This window comes from Poromitra crassiceps (assembly GCF_964638095.1).
Source record: "Poromitra crassiceps genome assembly, chromosome: 10".
NCBI classification, from domain to species: Eukaryota; Metazoa; Chordata; class Actinopteri; order Beryciformes; family Melamphaidae; genus Poromitra; species Poromitra crassiceps.
In genome coordinates this window covers 18402521-18422056 of record NC_139631.1, presented here as the reverse complement: position 1 = coordinate 18422056, position 19536 = coordinate 18402521, and the positions used below count along the sequence as shown (strand labels likewise).

The 19536-nt window shown below is 42.2% G+C and overlaps 1 protein-coding gene across 1 annotated transcript; it reads right to left on the bottom strand.

Annotated features, from left to right (window-relative positions):
- Positions 1–1499: 1499 nt before the first annotated feature.
- Positions 1500–15190, bottom strand: LOC310784234 (kinetochore protein NDC80 homolog). Its single transcript, XM_083645254.1, has 17 exons — positions 15070–15190; positions 14496–14588; positions 13644–13727; positions 13230–13353; positions 12116–12282; positions 11668–11770; positions 11418–11510; positions 10927–11020; positions 9865–9965; positions 9305–9449; positions 7357–7562; positions 5760–5915; positions 5250–5327; positions 5042–5134; positions 4449–4579; positions 3491–3593; positions 1500–2343 (listed from the first exon to the last, which is right to left on the bottom strand). Exons 1-17 carry the CDS (start codon positions 15075–15077, stop codon positions 2233–2235), a joined length of 1890 nt encoding a protein of 629 aa, XP_083501380.1. The 5' UTR covers positions 15078–15190; the 3' UTR covers positions 1500–2232.
- Between the last annotated feature and the right edge of the window lie 4346 nt (positions 15191–19536).

Sequence of the window (19536 nt, the reverse complement as noted above, 5' to 3'; positions counted from 1 at the left end):
TAATTCTCAACTGTTCCAATAGCCCCAGGCAGTTTTACTTTTCCTTCCCTCTCTGTCGTCCAACAAGTGAAACAAGTAGAGCAGGGATGGGCAACTTTCATGATAGAGGGCCACAAAAAAAATACCTCGCTACCAGAGGGCCAGATTATGACCGTGCACTTCCACCAGTAACCTCCTGTAACACATCGCTCCCAATTATAGCTACTAATTTGATGAAAAGGACTGGTAAGCAAAGTTTATTATACCAACATTTATATTTTTCAGATTGAATTGAGTAATTCTTCCATTCAGAGGACACCAGAAACCTTGCTCTAGCTTTAAAACAATCCACTACAGCAATTTGATGGGGTACATCACCCAAATATGTCATATTAACCAGATTAGTTATGTTGCATGTGCATCCAGGAAAGTTTGTTACAATAGTGTTAGCTCAAATGCTAACATTAAATATGTGGATGGACAATGCTAACGCCATTGTGGCATGTTCTGGGATGTACAGTAAAATAAAAACAGATTTGGGTGGTCTAACCTAACCAAAAACGTCCGCCTTGTATTGTTTTTGTTGGGGGGGGGGGGGGGGGGATTGACCCAGGGGCCACACATGAGTTGCCACCCACCCCAGAAGTAGAGGAACAGCTTTCCCGTATTAGCTGTGCTTAGGTAAAGACAAATCTTAGACAGGGATGCAATGAATAGTGAAAAAGGTGACATACCAGGGCAGCTACAAAGCCAGGCAGAAAACCTTCACTTAACTGTTATTTTAGGTTGAAAAAGGTGACTAGTTTGCATCGCTCCCTGCTTGGAAGACCTATAGTCCGAAGGGAAGGGGGGGGGGGTTTACTCTTCATGTACAGTGAGTTAATGTTCCTTTGTTCCAGCTTTACATGAGACTATCACAACACCCACATCTTGGCACACTGCAAACAGTTAAATGCTTAGCTATTTTCAAAATGTGTTCAGACCAGTCAATAGATCCCATCTTGCATGTCAGTCGCTACACTACAATCATCTCAAAAAACTTTTGATCAAATACAAAAGTGCAAAACATGCAGTTCCGTGATCTTTTCTCTGGCTACTTTTCTTTCCAGAATTGGCTCACACAGAGGTTATGCATTTTAAATAAACGGACAATGTATGATTTCGTTTTTGACAACCTACACATTTTATTTTCTTTAACAGAACATGAGCAAAATTTTTTTTTATTAAACAACAAAAAGGCAGATGCATAACCACATCACAGCCGGTCATATCACTTGAATTTCCTGCCTCAAGACTTCTCACCGATGCAACACTCTTTGTATTCACAAAACACATGGCTGCTGTATTTCAAAACGATAAATTGTATACAGTACATTAAAACAAAATTGCTGTGTGTAAAGGAAAAGTTTGTCTCTTGTAAAAAACCTTTTGTAGAGTAGAAGGAGCAAACGTAAAAAATTCCACAGCGACACTGCTCTTTTGGTAGAGAAATGTTAAAGTCTTTATTTGGACAGAAAAAACACAAAAAAAAACACATTGTGCCGGTGAAACTCCTCGCTGTCATGTGAAAATAAATGGCTGGCGACTGTGTATTGAGGAATCATGTGCTAGTCTACAACTCTCCCCAGATCGGCAGAGGGGGTGGCGCAATGACCGGGACAGCAGGAGGAATTGGCCAAGTACAATTTGGGGGTGGGGGGAAAGGGGAGAAAAATACTTTAAAAAATAATTAAAAAAAGTAGTAATGAAAAGTATCTCGGGTATTTGGTGCATAGAGGATGTTTGGGCAACTTTGTATCTATTACAGAAAAGAATACATCACATCGGTGGGTTTGAGGCTGTCAATGAGGTGAACAGGGGGACTACCATACCAGTTTGATTTTCCAGCCTAAAATTGTAGCTCCCTAGAGACTGAAGATGGGGGATCCACATTCTGTATAGTGCAAGAGCGCTTTTGATGACAGAGACCTACAGTAATTATCACTTTATTTGAATGTGATCTTAGCTCCCTCCTTGATTGGCTGTCTTAATTTCTTCTATGGATAATACAGTAGGTTAGCAGTACCTGGCCTGCTAATGAGCGTGAACTGAACGCTAATGAACTGAACCATTAGCAAGCAAAGCTTACAGAATATATAGGAAAGCACTGCTTATACAACAATGTGCATTATAGCAGTCCGTACAAAACTAATAGATGAAGTAGTCAGAAGTGTGTTATCTGAGGTTATCTGTCGAGTTCAGGTCTGCATCATATCAGTTGAAGGTCTGCAGCATATCGCGGAGCTTTTCGATAGCAGCCTGGTCGTCCTCCGTTGCCTTCATGCAGATACGGTGCACTCTGCTGTGCAGATCTTCCAGACACTTCTGTTATGGGAACAAGAACCAAAAGGTGAGCGAAAAGGAGGGAGAATCCCTACGTGCTGACTCACAGCCTGGAATTGTGTGTTTTTTTCTTTTTCTTTGACCTTTACCGAAATTCATATATCAATCAACAGGGAATCAATACAATACTATACAGTACATGGCATGCGACACCTGGTAAATATTCAGAACAATCTGTGAAAATAAATGAACGAGCACTAATTATTTTTGGTTAGTTAGTCTGAATAAAGACAAAAGCACACCTATTGTGCTTTGAAACATTTTTTATCTAATCATATTTAATTTGATACAATCAGACTTTCAAACAAACTTTTGTGCAGGAAGATTGAGACACCGGAGATGTTTAATGGCAGGAGCAGACTACACAATATTTTGTCTTTCACGATGTCACCATGTCAGATTAGGCAATCATACTGCCGTAAATGTGTCTTTGCCGGGAAACTGGCAACACTACAAGTCTGACCCCGACCAGGGCTGCAAACGCTCACGCAGAACACTGGTAACGACACGCACGCCAGAAATCAATTTTCTCATGCAGTGAAAAACAAAATCATAATTGATAAGCTCATGAAGCAAAAAAAAAAGGGCTGAACGTACTCCCCAACGATGTGTTCTTATCAACCCTGTACTTAACTTGTGACGGGAAACAAGTACAGATCCTATACAGACGCCCCCCGACACGCATTGTTCAATTTTGTGCACAAACGCTGCGATGCACAATTATCTAATTCCAATAACATAAGGTGAGAACGTTACCTACCTTTAAAGTTTATAGGACAGTAGAAAAGCTGTTATTGTTTACAAATCCCATTACTACTAACACAGGTGAGCTAGGAGCAAATTGTGGAATGTTAAAGGGATAGTTCTAATTATTTGACGAGGGGTTGTATGAGCAATTTATCGATAGTCAGTATTACCTGCAGTAGAGCCCGGTGATCGACCAGTGACAGTGTAAGAGCGCATCATACCCAGCAACGAGGTTAACCACATCTCACTAAAATAAAAGTTTCTCTCCAGTTCCTATTGCTAGAAATGTTTAGGCTAAGTTAAGAGGTCTCTTGGCATATTCTCAACATGTTTATGAATCCATGTTTTAGTCAATAAATGTGCAAGTTAGACAAATTCATACCTCGATATTCCCCAGTTGAGTGGCAGCAGTGGTGAAGATTGATGTCAGATTGTTGGCTACCGTTCGCCTCTCTTCGTTGGTCTCCTCCAACACCAGGTGGTACCTGGGGAAGAGAGATCACAAGTCAATCTCTCCTTTCTCAAATATATTACTCACTTTAGACCGATAGTGATTGACACTGGGGCCCCAGGTTGTGAGTAAATTGAGCAGAGACATCGAGTTGCATCATGTGTAACAACAGCAGTTCCAGAGCCACTGAGTTTGACCATTTTAGGGCCACACTCTGGTATTGTTGAAATTAGAGCCCGCCCCGACTGATATACGATAACCGATATCGGCTGATAGTTTGGCAGATATTTTTTATATGATAAGTTATAGACTGCATGTTGTGTATATTTGATCCTTTTTCTTAACTCAAGTTATGTATATTTGTTCCATTTGTGTTTTTGTATTTCAAGCTATTTATCTATCCATCTATAAAATTGAGTATGTGGGCTCGGTTTGTTTCAAGTTCTGTGTTTCGGCCACAGCTATGGCGTTTTACGTGCAATTGGGCTGAAAGCTTCAGGGTGTGTAAAGGGTACACGTTAATTAGGCTAATTAGCTAATGATGTGATGTCATCAGTGATGTCATAAGGGCGCACACGCACGCAAGGAGGCATTGTGACAAGACTGATCAGTGATCTCACACAAGACTGATCAATGATGTCATAGGGGGGGCGCACACACGCACTGATGTCATCAGTGATATAATGGGGCACACACACACAAGGAGGCATTGTGACATCACTGATGTAATAACATTTAGTGAGCAACACACACACCCGTGCCAATAGGGCAGGCGAGGCCACGCAGCAGCCGAGCTACGTGCGAGGCCGCGCAGCAGAGCTACTTTTATTCTGCCGGGTCCATGGCAAAACAAAAACAAAAAAATCAGTAACAACAAAAAACCACTAACTGCTGATGCATTGTCGTATGTTGTTTCAGAGCTTCATCGTATCCGTGGTTAACCTTCTTCTCGAGAAGCTTCTTGTGGTTTTCGACAGACTCCACCTCTGCTTGCCACTTCTGCTCCTCACGTGCTTGCTCCTACATACACACACAAAATAAAGTATGCATAATAGTGACATAATGGATGCACTATTTAGCTAATATTTGTGTGTGTACAATGTAAAGAACACACACACTTGCTTCTATAGTGTATTAGCTTTCTTTGTGAACAGAATGGAGCGTTTTTGCTATATTTAGTGGTAGACAAGACTGATTTAACATGCACTTAAAAAACAACTAAAACTACAACTAAAATCATTGCCAGTTGAACAGTGAATTTCATTCCACGTTGTCTCGGGCCTACCTCTCTTGTAGATATTATAAGCAGGTATATTTAATGCAGCAGATAGCGAGTTGTGTACTGCATGCATACACAAATAGCCTGCACAATCTGTGTTTTGTCAACAATACGCATCACTATGGTATCTACTACTAGTGCACTAGGGCCAGTAATGTGGGAGGCCAATGCAAATGGATTCGACTGTACTACATGTACTATACCTGCATGTCATGATCAAGTTGCTCATCCAGCCTGCGAATCTGCTCTTTCAGCTGCTTCAGGTCATTGGTCTTGTCCAAGAAGTTAGAATTCACCTGGAAAATACATTTTACATGCCACAATGCAACCAGACTCAAATGCAGTTGCTGTATTATTATTTTTACTTATCCTAGATGTAATACAGTTTAGCAGTAATCCCAAGATCGTTACCTGTTCACTAGACTCATCCAGACTGAGCTTCGTCATGGCCAGTCGACGGTTTTCCTCCTCCACATTAGTGATCAATTTCTAAACATCAGAATGGACTAGACTTAAATGGAATAACAAAATCAATCCATCTTCAGATGCAACAGGATGACACATTTTTGTATGCCTCCGATGGAATAAACATTTGAATATAGGCTACAGTATGCATCAATACAATTATATGCAAGACCAAAGCCATAGATCGCTCAATGAAGTCGAATAATGCCCATAATCAAGATGAACAATAGTAATAAAAATGGAAGTATTGTCTTTTGCCAAAAAGATGGGCATCAAGGCATCAACTCTCATAATTACACTATAGACTACACCTAAAATAAAAGTATTAAATATCTTGGGACTCAAACTGCATTGGCAGATGAAGAACTGTTATGTACCGTATATGTTCTTAATTGTATTAGTTATTATATTCAATCTTACTCCGAAGCATGAATGTTTATGGAGAGTTTTAACTACCTGCATCTGCGTTTTATGTGGAACAATGGTGGCGGGTCTAAAGAGTTCAGAGGTGGCCCTGATCTCAAAATCATAGCCGCAGGCGTTCTCCGCAGACACTGGTATCAGCTTCAACTGGCGTGCTAGCTTGTGGTACTCTACTAGCTTCGCCTCCAGCTGGGATAGTGAGGGATGACAGGGATGACATGCAGTAGAAGGGAGAAAATAAGTCAAAGGTCAGGATGTGCATCATTGAATTGAAGATTATACTGCAAATATAGATTGACTATGCTTAAACTGGTTAACACACAAAAAAGCTGATCCACCATATTGCAATTTCATGATAAAATGAATCCTTTTCCATTTAACTCATTGAGTGCCAAGGACGTCGATCGACGTCAAAGTAAATAGTGACGTAGAGTGCCAATGACATCGATCGACGTCAAATGCGTTTTTTGACGCTGGGACGTGGATCAAAGCCTCCTGCATCTCCTGTACAAATATTGTAGCTATTGAAGGTGTATAACCTATTTTACAGACCCATTAGGTGGTGACAGTGCTCTCCAGATTAGAGAAAGTTGAGTAAAAACAGCAGAAAAAGCCGTGATGAAACCATTCTCATGAGAATGGTTTGGCTTTTCGCTGTCGCGCTGGGAGCCGGCGCACAACGGTGGGGGGCTCCGAAAATAGACTCTGGGTGCAGCACACTTTGAAACGTGCAGCAGAAAGCCCAGAATCGGACGCAGCTTCATCCCAGCTCACAACCGAAACCCCAGAAACGAGCGAGCCCGATCCAGACTCCCCCGACGAGCGGCCGCCATCCAGGCAGCAGAGACTCGCCTGACACAAGCAGCAGCGCGAGCAAAGCCACCAGAGACACACCCACGGAGGAGGAGTTTGCAGTAGAGGGGGGTGGGGGTGCTGTTATATTGAAGGAAATTACTGTTCAGATGTTTCAGGTCAGAAAATATTAGCTTCAGAGTCAGTGATTTGCTTGAAATGCTTCATTTCACAAAAGGCTCAATAACTCAGCTTCTAGATGGAAACGCCTGTTTTTGCTGTTTTTGACCTATCTTCTCCGGCTGATAACTAAAGAACGGAAAAAGATATCAATAAACTTTTTTTTGCTGCTGGTACAATAGTCTCATCGTTCTTTGTGCGTGTTCGGTGTTTACATAGTAATATCACACAATATTCTGTGGGCCTCGAAAAATCACTGAAAACGCTCTGAAACTCTGGCACTGGGAGCGTCCGTTCTCCAAAAGTGGCTGGCACTCAATGAGTTAAAGGCCAAAACATGGCGCATCATATGACACGTCATGTGCTGCGGTGTGGGGGTTGTACATAGAAAAAAGTAGGGGCAGCCATTGTTGATGTGCACTGTATGGTTGGTGTATTTTCTCTTTAAATGGAAAATGATTAATTTCTCATCCTCGTGAAATTATTCTGGATCAGCTTTTTTTGGGGTGATCTTTCTTCCCTTCATATTAAGGAAGAAATTAGCTTAATGTAGACTCATTCCATCACATGATGATATGATCCGAGCATAATTTTAGACTCCTAACCAAACACCATTATCAATGTGGCTCCTCCTTGCATACCAAGGAGGAGTACAAACCTTCTCTTTCACTTTGGCCAGGTCCATCTCTTCATTCCACACAAGCTTCTCCGATTCCTCAAGGGTCTTGGTGAGCCTGGTAATGGTCTGCTGGAGTTCCCTCTTCTCCCGGTTGATCCTCTCCACATCAGCCGGGGTGAACTTCTGATTCTCCAGGAGCTGCTGCAGTCTGGTCTGCTCCTGCTTCAGAGTCTCCACACGATGGGCTATGGAAGGAGAGATAGAAAGAAAGACATACAACATACAGTATCTGCAGTTTCAGTATGCATGTTGCTGGGCAATTCTCAAAGCTGTTGTAAAAACAAAAACAAATCATAAGACTTATTCAAATTAATTTGACACAAGAACTTGCGATTAATAGCCCTCCGCATCTCTACCCTCCCCCTCGTTTGTAGTAATTCATGTATGCACCCATGCACCTCTTTTATTGAAAACTCAAAAACAATTTGGGTAGGCTATATGTTTAAAGGTACTTCACTGTATAAAACATGTCTCGTGGGTCTTTTAGAAAAGGGCTATGAATTCTGTTGGGATGGGGGACAGCCTGTGGGACTTCTCTATTAACTATGCACTGTTTTGACAAGATAGATGGTAAGATGATCTGTTGGGAATTGGGATAGATCTCTTTGGTGCAGTGGATTTGTTTTGCTGTAAGTTTGTTCTTCCACATTCAGGTGGCGAGGTGGTGCTGTAAGCGGGCAAATTAAATGAGTGTTACTTTGTGAGATCACAAAATCACAGAAGTCAAAATGGCTCATTTGGAAGCACTTTTTCCTTACATGGCTGGTGTGTATTTATCTGGGAACCATGTGTTTTGAGAATTCCATGATGTTTATATATCACGTCCAAGTCCTTTATAAGCAAATAAATCTAGTTTTACACAAGATGGGACCTTTAAAATGACTAATATGAATTTACTGTGCTAGAAATATGGCTCTGCAGTACACCCGTGCAGTGTATAGAGTGTAAATGTTGCATTCTCTGCACGCCAAACCCGTATGGACTGTATACTAGCAGGCTGGCCAGAGCAGTGGGCCGGGGACAGACATTTCTGCGTTGGGTGTGTTTCCAAGGCCATAAATGTAATTTAAAATAGTTCACCAACAGATACAAAAACATGAGCTTTGATTAATGTACATACAAAGAACGGCCACGATTGGATTTGTGAAACACGGATAAAAACAAATGCCTCTCCTTGGAGCTCCAGGTCTCCCCCTGACAGCTCCTCAATTGCAGCCTGACTGCGGACACTCCGCCTCGGGGAATTGGCGCGGTGGAGGCTGCGCAGCCATTGTGCAGCATGGCCAAGTTCGACCATTAAGACAGTTAACGACAGTTAATCCGCTCTAATTAGCCAATTAAATAATCCACCTCCATTACGTCACCCACAGGGGGTGCTCTTTAGAGTTCCTGAAAGATTCCGCGTGATCGCATGTAAAATGGCATAGCTGTGGCTGAACACAATTCTGCTCGCCTCACACATTTGGCATTCTTATTATAGGATTTGAAATAAATAAACCTGCTGTTGTAAACACACATCATCTGTGACCATATGCAGTTAAATTAAGTACAGTAGCAAAGGGCTGAGCAAAAGCTACTTATGTGTTGCTTATATGACATTTAGCTACAGGTTTTAGAACCATGTTGCTTGACGGAAGGTAACCATGCAAGTATTGTATAAGATGTATTGAACATTATGCACTCCACATCATGCCAAACAATGCTTCTTAGCTCAGGACATGAGTCCCATTAACCTATATTAACCAGTAGTAGTACTAGTAGTAGTAGTCAAATAGATTAAAACATGTAGTGTAAGCACAGAAGACATAACTGTAACTTTCAGATCCCCAAGTTATCAGATTCCCACAGGAATCTGTGTGTTCTGCCAAAGAAAAGACTGACTCCATGGGTAGAATGAGCTCTTAGTTCCCCGTTCCCCCCCATTTACCAGCAGCCTCCTCGTCTTCCTTGAGTTTTGAGGCTTTGCTCTCCAGGGTGGCTAAGTGGACCTCCTGGTCGCTGTGATAAGACTGGAGTTTGTTGAGATCTGTCTGCACTGTCAGCTTCTGCCTCCTCTTGGTCATCAGAGGGTCCTATGAAGGAGGAGATGTTAGCTGTCGGTAAACCTGTCTTAAACCATTTAGTTGTTGCATACACTGAAAACATATGTTTAATGTTCGTGATAGAACTCAGAGTGGAACCTAGTACACAGTCACACCCTGCTGTAGCCTGAGGGCTGATAATATTTTGATCACAGCCAAAAAGCAGTGCACTTCAAATAGTCATAATGATGTCTCCTTTTCTTCTCCTTGGCAGTTTCTCTCGCAGCAGTGGAGCATTGATTGAGTAAATGAAGGCAAGAGACTATATAAAAGTGGCAAAGACTTGTTGCTTGCTAATAATGACAGCAGTATGCTGATGTTTCCGTGTGAGTAATAGCTGATGTTTCTAAGATATTATTCTTGTATGGGGTGTAGAATGTGTCAATATAAAAATTATGCTTCTGACCTTTTGGCTCTCTTTCTCCAGCTGTTCCACCTGAGCACTTAGCATTCTGTGCTGCTCCTCCAGCGAAGCCAGCCGGACCTCGTCAACATTGTAAAGCTTCTCTATGGAAGATGGACATACAAAGTGATCAATACTTATTTCTTGTTCCACACATTTCTAGCCTGGTATCCCGACCCATATGAACCGCAGTTGTCAGCACTCTTCAATATGGGTCTGGACCCAAGCCCATCCACTGGCGATTATTCAGGAGTCAGGCGGCAGGACTAATCTAACATTACCGATGACGTAGCATTACAGAGCGCTGCAACATGCATGTTAAATAGCTGTTAGCTTAGCTACATTAGCTAAGCCCACTACCACTGCTGCTGTAACCACTTCACTGGGCCCAAAACACCAACGTTTTGCTTGTTAACCAGTTTGAGTCATTCTCTTTCCAGTAAGCTCATCAGCTTTGCAATGCATTGGCCGGTTGTTCAGCTGCTTGTGGCTTGCAGCTAAAATTAACGTTAACAGTTGCCGGTATAGGTACCCGGATGTAGCAGACAAGGAGTATTGAAGGCAAGAGACGAAGCTTGTGCTTTTTTGACAACAGCGCTCCCACCTTGATGTTGCAGTGGAACAACCTATTGGCCTTTAGTTCTGATCAATTTAAGTTCTTTGTCGCAGAATCATCAAAGTTGTCCTGCTTCGCTACTGCGATTGGTCAAAGAGTTTGATGATTGACAACAGACAGCAACCAATCAGTTGGGGCTGAAAAATACATCACCGAATCAAGTGGCGGATCGGCTTGAGTTCAGACCCTAACGAAGGATTCATTGGGGCTGGTTACCAGGCTAACACATTTCAGCAATATCATGATGTACGGTATTCATTTTTTCGTTAAAAAGTGAAATACATTCCCTCCTTATTTGTCAGGGCTCTTGAAAAGAAAAGAACAATTATACTTTTTTTCCCATTCAGATGAACTTTGTGACATTGATTTAATGGCATGAAACTTGATAAACAAAACACAAATGCATCGATACATGGCACCTATTTTCAGAGATGTAGTGAAATACTTACTTAATTTAGATAGGAATGCATGATCATCAGCTTCATATGTGTCGGCTCCCTGCAGAAACTTGCCGTATGTCTCGGCTGTGTACTCTAGGAAGAGCTGCAGGAACAAAGTCAAAGAGAATAAGACGAGAGAAAGGGAGACATGGATATGTACAGAAGAGCGAAAATGAGAAAGGGTGCAAATACAGTATAATCTTAATCTTATACAGAACACTGCCTGCTTTGGCAGTGTGATCATTGAAACAACGAAGCAGGAGTGTGGAAAACATGAGTGTAGAACTGTAGATCCAGACATAATAGTACAGAGAAGATCAGCTCATAACTAGGTCTCAGGTTGGATCCCAGTGACAAACATATACTGTTGACATGTCCAAGCACTCCCGTTGTCTCAAGAATCAGCTAAAAGAAGACAATTTCCAAGTAAATATATATTGCCAATGCCTATAGTATTCTATGCTTTTATATTGCCGATTGGAACACTGCTGCCACTGTACCTTGTTGAATTCGGCCCCTTCCTCGATATTGAGATTTTCTTCAGAGTCAAAGTCAGTGAACAGCAGCTCCTGCTGACCCATAAACCTGAAAGTCTGACACAGAGAAACACAACATGGATCCACAGGAATTGCATAGAATGCTTCAGTCTGCCCAGGTCTTCTCCAGTCACTTCTTTATGGTGTCAAACCACACCACACTGACACAATATTGAGGAGGCTTTCTGGATCATTTTTGTCGTTTGCTCCTCACCATGACAGTGTCAATTAGCCAGATGACAGCACCCAGGACTTGGGGCCAGGTGTGTGGAGCGCCAACAGAATACATCAAGCTCTTAGAGAGGACAAATGGATACCTAGAGAGAGAGAAATAGAGAGTCAGCCACCCAGACTATTTTATTGTGAGATGGGACTATGGGAGAGGACCCCAAGTGAAGGCTCATGGAGCTTGTTTCTGATGAGTCCCCACATGACAAGACTGCTAGTATGTTTTAATGAGCCTAGTCTCTAGGTGGTGATTTTTTTTAAATCTCAATTGGATCGTGATGAAATATTCATTAAAAAGCATACATCTAAATTCTGTTTCATAACAATAAAATAAATATTTAAGATAATAAATTGATTGGGCAAGTGGACAAAATTATGTTGCATTGATGTGTGAAAGACCCCCCCCCCCAAAGAAAATAAAGAAAGAAACATACCCCAGGTCTTTCAGGATACGTGGCACCTCCTCTTCTCCTTTTGATGTTGGCATCTGAAAGGTTTCGTCCAGCTGGCTATAGATGAACTCAAACATCTTAAAAAACTCCTTGGTGGAGGGAGACTGGAGCATTTTGGTTGTCACTTGGAAACCATTCTCTGTCAGGAACTACAAGAAGCAAAAAAGATCATGTCAGGCTCGATAGATCCAAAAGAATGGAAATTGCAATACAATTGCACAAGATTGTTCTTTCTCCATAAACAGTGGCAAGAAATGCTACACACTTGGCAAAAGAGTAGATCTAAGCTGCTGCGTTGACACGGTCCATTTTCGTCTCAACCCATGCGAGCAAACATTCTTGGCAATGGGACATATCAAAACAATAAGCACAACAGACTGATGGAAATCTCAGTGCTGAACTGAGATGTGCCTGTGCTTCGCTATAGACGGTTTTAACTCGACAACAAAAACATTCTAAATTGAACCCCTGCTCACTTCCTGTTGCAGTGTTTGCTATGGACATAAAAGAAAAAAAACATTCAAGTGCAGGACTGACCATTCCGTGAAAACCGTCTATACAGCTGAGCGGCGAAAACAAAAGTAACGATGTCGAGTGAATATTTCTGCAGTTTGCCGAATGCTGAGAAAAAGGAAGTGCTGTGGGGTTGCGCTCTGGTGAAAACAGTCTATACCAAACCTCAAGAGGTTGGTGGAGAACAGCATGTGCTAGAAGTCGCCGTTTGCTGTAAGCTTCTTGGGACCTCTGTGTTGGAAAAGTGTCCAACCCACAGACACAGATAGGAGGGCGTTGCTAAAAAGTCTAACTCAAAATGAAATTCTAACTTCAGAATAAGGACACATTAAAGGGGGGTTGGGATTCTAGCAAGAAAAAAAAAATGGGAGATTTAATTCCAAATAAATTACTCAAGCTCCAAGCACTTTATACATCAGACACCGGTGTAGACCAGACAGGTAGAGACCACATGAATGAAATCCCGACAAATACAGAGTAAATTACTAGTTTACTCGCCTAACAAAAAAGTTTGGGCAACATTAAATTCGACAAAGTGAACACAGTGTGTATACACAGAGAACGAGAAAGAAAGCCTTCATACCTCACGCAACTGTCTAATACACTGCTGAACAAAGCCCTTATCATGCAGAGGTCTGACATCCTTTATCTTCTCAGCTCCTCCAAAGCCTCCAAAAGTACTGCGAGACATGCTGGCTCCACTAGTCCTGCATTCAAAAGTTCACAATAAATATATATCGAAGATGCTGGATTGATGACATCAAGGAGTGGTCTGGCATGAGAATGGAGGTGCTGATTAGGGTGGCTGGCAACAGGCAGGCGATGCGTTTGTGATGTGTTCGACACCAACGGGCAGTAGCCCATGGAGATTGAGTGAGTGAAGTACATACACAGGTTATGCAGCTCCTTAACTTCTGTAGAGTACTCAAAATGATAAATAATTAATGAGACAACCATCATCCCTTGTCTGCTTTCCATTTCATGGAACTTTACATACCGGGGACCAAAGAAGCTAGTCCGCCTTTCCGAGGTCACAGAATGAGGTTTGGGTATGTTGAGCTTTCCAAACGAAGGCTGCTTACTGGAACGAAATAAAACCATACTTCATGGTCAATAGTCATAGGTACAAATACACACATAATGGGAGCAGTGTGTGACAGCATATGAGAGAAATGTGTGACTGCATGAATGTTTCATAGCTCTTAAATTCGGCTGTTGCAGGTGACAACATGTTCCGATTGTTTCTGTCTTTCTAGCTGAACAAATCTCTTCAAAAATCATCCAATTCAACTGCCATCACAATTACTGGCTTGTTTCATTGGTCACCATATCTTGATAATCACAAATGTCTGTAAATATACAATTTGTGCAGTATGTATAGTTTTACCTTGGGCGAAAAAAGACATGTATTGGGCACTGAAATTGAACTATGGATCTCATGTCATAACAGGGCTAAAGTATCATTTTCTTTGAAGACAGTCATTGGTGATAAAATGGCATATTAGAGTGGCCTTTTGTTGTGGATTTAAACAACGTGTGAACACAATTTGAGAGGAATAAGCCTTTTGTGCACACAGCACCTAGTCAGAGGTTTTATTTCAAAACCTGAAAGATGGGAGCAAAAACAAGTGCTGCGTTTATTTTTGGTTCTGTACAGGAGACATTTGTTGACACGTAGAGTCTCGCATATCATGGGCAATGGCATGAACACACACACACACTTACCGGTAATCTTGTTACATGGGAGTAGACAGACCTACCACGAGTAAGCAGTGTCTCGGCTACATTGTCTGAATCGAATGCTACAAAATAGTGTAAAGTTCACACAAAGTATACACTGTAAACCAACCTCTGAGGCGTAGTATACATGCTCGTCCTGTTTGTGTCCGTCACCCGCATAGGCATGTCCGACAGTCTGCTGCTGGCTGCTCTCTTCCTCCCACTGGACACAAGTCACACAAAAACAAACATGCCTCCAGTAAGTTAGCTAGCGTTACATTGCACATCACTGCGACGTCAGCCAGTTTGAATTTCACTTGGCCACAGCTGTGGCTGTCAGAACACTTTAATATAGCGTTACGTTAGTTTAGCTTTACAACAAAGAATTGAGGCGCAGAGTCACATTTTCGACGTGCTGCACGTGCTACGCCGAGAGGACGCCCAGCTGCGGCGACCCCCTCGGCGCAGTCAGCGCCGCCGATTTCGCTCGAGCATAATTTGCGCTAACGGTTAGTAGCTAGATATTTACTGTCAATGGTAGCTAGTCTTAATTTGTAAGTAATGTACGCTGGCTAACGTTAACGCCAAGCTAACCGAGGACGGAGGGCTAGCAATGCTAAACAAAACACAATACTGCGAATTAGCTACGTTACGTTAGTTTTCGTCAAACTATAATGCCTTTGACGTTTCATTTCAAAACTTACCGATCCATTTCTGTCGAATGTTGAAAGTAAAATACTCAGACGACAATGTACGTTATTCTTTTAAGAGACATTCATAAAAACCGCCAACAGAATACAAACCACCAACACAGCTCAACCAACCGATGAAGGGCGGATGATACGGAAAGTCGCTTGGACCAAGCCAGTTTTATTCTTCTTCTTCTTCTTCTTCTTCTTCTATTGTTTTATGGCGGTTGGCAAACAGCTTTTTGTGCATTACCGCCACCTACTGGATTTTGATGTCGTCTTCATAGTGGAATCTATTTACAGTGTAGACATCATGTATATGCATAGTGCTCCCATTCACGATGTGTGTGGGGGCGGGGGGCATCGGTGCTCACTGGTCGAGGGCTGCCGGTTGGTTTAGAATAGCTTAGGTAGGCGATAGATTAGCTACAGCCTAACTATAGGCTGACCTGTTATAGTGTTTAGGCAAAAATCAGACTAGAGCAGAATAGGACATGCCACACTAGGCTGTAGATTAGGTAGATCCCCTATGTCCCAGTTAGCTCTGGTTAATGTCTAGAGTAGTCAGTTTGTCTGATCCCCCCCCCCCCTCTTTCTCCTTCCCCCTTCCCCCGCTCCTTCCCCTCTTCTCCCTTCCTGTTCTCTCCTCTCCCACATTTCCCATTCCCCCCCACCTCCTCTCTTTCCATGCTCTTTCCTCCCCCACATCCCACCGCTCTCCCCCCTCCCTTCTCCTGCTCTCTCCTCTTTCTCCCCTCTGCCCCTTCTCCTTCTCCCCAATTTTTCCCCATTCCCTGCCACTTCCTGCTCTCCCCTCTCTCACATTCCCCCTGCTCTCCCTCCCCTGCACCCTCCCCCCAGGCGAGAATCGAACTCAGGACCTTCTAGCTGTGAGGCGACAGCGCTACCGACTGCGCCACCGTACCCGATATAATGATATATATGTCCATTCTACGACTCAGTCGGCGGGAACTCATCCTCAGCGCCTTCTCGATCTCCTCTCCGGAAATGTCAACAACATTCAAGAACCTTCTAGCTGCATCCATCATCATCTTAATCTTTTCCTTTTTTCCCTTGATCTGCTCTGCACAATTAATCATCATGGCCATGAATGTCAAAAATCCTTTTTTGTCCACACAAATGTTTTGTTCAACTCCCTTCTGTTTCTTCTCTGGTTCCTTTTCAATTTCTTCCATTTTATCGCTCTCATTCTCCACTCTTTTAACAGCTTCAGCATATGACATACCCTTCTCTTTTACCCTAATCTGATTCACTTTAACCTCATTTACTCTCCTTGGGAACTGTTTTGAACCCGCATGATGATCACCATCACAGTGTAGGCACTTCAGCCAGTTTCATTTGGCGGTTGGCATCCATATGTTGCATTACCGCCACCTACTGAATGGTAACAGCTACTCTTTTTTTTTTACCTCACATTTTTGTGTGTAAAAAAAAGACATCATACCAACAAATATTGACATATTACTCTTTTGTAACAATCCAAATTTCTTAGCAGATGAAACTTACATAACCTGATTAATATCCTAGCAAAATACTATAATACTACATAAAATGATTTGGCTAAGACTACCCTCCTTTTATATCTTTAAAGTTACTGACCTTAAAGGAGAACTTACCCCCAAAACACTTTTTTTCAGCTTTTAACCAATATTATGACTTTGGGGGTGATGTGTGAAGAATGCTGGTCAAAATTTCCACATTTGTGACCAAACTGTTGCCATTTTACCATTTGTATCATTTTTCAGCAGCATACCTGGCATAAGCGCCATCTAAGGGTGGAACACTGCTTTTTTTTTGCCCTCAAATGAATGGGATATTTGATACGTCCAAAACCAAAGAACCAAAGACTATGGGATTTCAAGATAGTTACTCCCCTACTCCCCCTGTACCCTTTCGGCTCCTCACAACTCCAAGCCTATTCCCATGATGTCACTTGACCTGTTAATCACCTGTTAATTGATTACAATCGCCTGTTAGTTTTCCTACCAACTCCTATGTAACACAATACTATCAATAAACGCCACTATAATCATAAAAGGAAGGACATGGCATTGTGTTGCTGTAAATCATTCCCAACCAAAAACCCTGTGCTCTTAAAATACTGAACACCACGTTGTCATATTTGACACATGTCTTCATTGTAGACAGTTTATCGCTGAATGTGTCATTACATTATTAAGGATATCGTGGAATTGCAGAAGCTAGCGAAGAAACCATCCAAGGAAAAGTCTGGAAATGTATGGAATTTTTGTAATTGAAAATGTGTAGGAACTCGAGTATAAGCAACAATGTCATTAGAGGCCCAAAGGAAAATCTTTCTAATTGGATTAGATTAATTGTCCTAACAGTAATGAGATAAACTGACGTGAGCAGACAAGATGCAAAGGGAGGTGGGTACAAATGAGGGCTTGTTGGTGCATGACCCACCTTTGGACAGCAGGTGGGGATATTTGACTGTTTATTTTTTGTCTCAGATGGTATGGTGAAGTTCTTGTGCATGTTGCCAAACACACAAAGTAAGAAGTAAAAACACAGTCAGCATTTTAAATAAATTGATGTTGCTTTGTTTGTTTCAGTTGGAGAATGAGCTGAAGGAGAAGATTAGAGCGTGGGAGGAAACTTTGGGTGAGATGTTCCAGCCAAAAGGTTTTAAGGACGTCGAGCAACTCCTTGACAATGTGAAAAAGCAACAGTGAAAACCAAGCCAAACATTGAAAAGGGTAACTTATTACTTTCACTAAAAACAAAGTCCAAGTCTGATTGACTTTTCCCTCTCCACTCCAAACAGCACCTTGGGCTCTGGCTTCAGTGGAACCCTCTCCCACTTCACTCCAAAAATAATGAAGAATATAAGTAATGATTCTTCTAATGAAGAAAGAAAATGTTGGTCGCTCAGTCTCACCACTATTTAAGGGAAATCAGCCTGAATTCGTTTTCCTATTTTGAGTCATGTATTCTGTATTATAAATTGGATAGAAAATGTAATCCTATGACATTATTTAATTGCTTTTGTCTGAAATTCATCAAATGAAAAATGTATTTATGTTTGCGTTGCAGATCATTTACAGCACAATTCCATATGTGCATAAACATTTTCCTCATCTCAGGCAATGTAATAAATTAAATTATGTCACTGGGTTGCACTTTCTTTGATCATGAGGGTTCATTACTTGAAACAGGCTAGCAAACTGAACTGACGACATACTTGAACTTGACTGACGTCACTGACGGCTGATCAGGTTATGCGAATATGGCGGCCTTCTGATTGAAATTTGGTCCGGAAAACCTCACTACACAATGATTTTTTTAAAACTTTCATTAAAAAGTGAATGATCAACATTGGTCATTTTGAACATAAATATATTTTCCAAAATGATATCGCATTTTGGAATGAACACAACCTAACATAATATGGATGTGGATGTGCAGTGACTTGTATTTAACTGTTTGACTTCTGACACCAGTACAGTACATAGATGAATAATATTGAAAGATAACTGTTTCTCTTTTACAGCGAGACCTCTAAAAGGCCTCAAAATCCACTTCTAAGGCGGGACAGCTGACCTCCACCCTCAGTCATCATTACTGATGGGCTAAAGAAACAACACCAGCATCAGAAGCCATCCAGCTCAGCGGTGATGTGTCATAGAGAGACAAAGTGGACGTCACTTCCTGCCTTACCATGCGTACAAGGTCTTAAAAAATATGAATGGTGGTGAATGGCAAGAAACAATACCTTTTGGATCCAGATTGAATTGTGCCATGAGGTCCACATGTAAATTGTCGATTTAAAAGATAATAAGTATGCATGCATTGACAGTGCATGTCAAGAAAGTCGCAGTTTGTCCTGAAACTGAAACGTAATGTTTAGTTTTGTATAAAAACCCTCAATTGACTACGAGTGCATTCGTAAATAGCCACTGACCATTGATCATTGAGTTGGTTGAAAAACTAAGTCTTTATTTGGGGGGTACGGTGGTGCAGTGGTAAGCGCTGTCGCCTCACAGCTCGAAGGTCCTGGGATCGATTCCCACCTGGGACGCTGTGAACGCTGAAGGAATGCGTGCCCGTCCGCATGTCCTCGAATGCCCACCGCCCGGGTGGGGTCGTCAAAAGGGCCTTTCTGTGTGGAGTTTGCATGTTCTCCCCGTGCCTCACGGGGGTTTCCTTCATATAGGAACCCCCTTCACCAAAACATGCAATATCCTGGTTGCTAATGTGGTTCCTCCTCTGGTCGTTAAGGGCGACTGTTGGGAGGGAGGGGAACTGGTTGGAATAGCGTGAATCTCCCACGTGCTATGTCCTACCGGTGAAGCTTCCCCTGTCAGGTGAAAAGAAGCGGCTGGCTAACTGCCCATGTCTCGGAGGAAGCATGGAGCCAGTTTCGGCTCTCCCCAGATCGGCAGAGGGTGGAGTAGCAACCAGGATAAATACATTAAATTAGCACTAATGGGGGGAAAA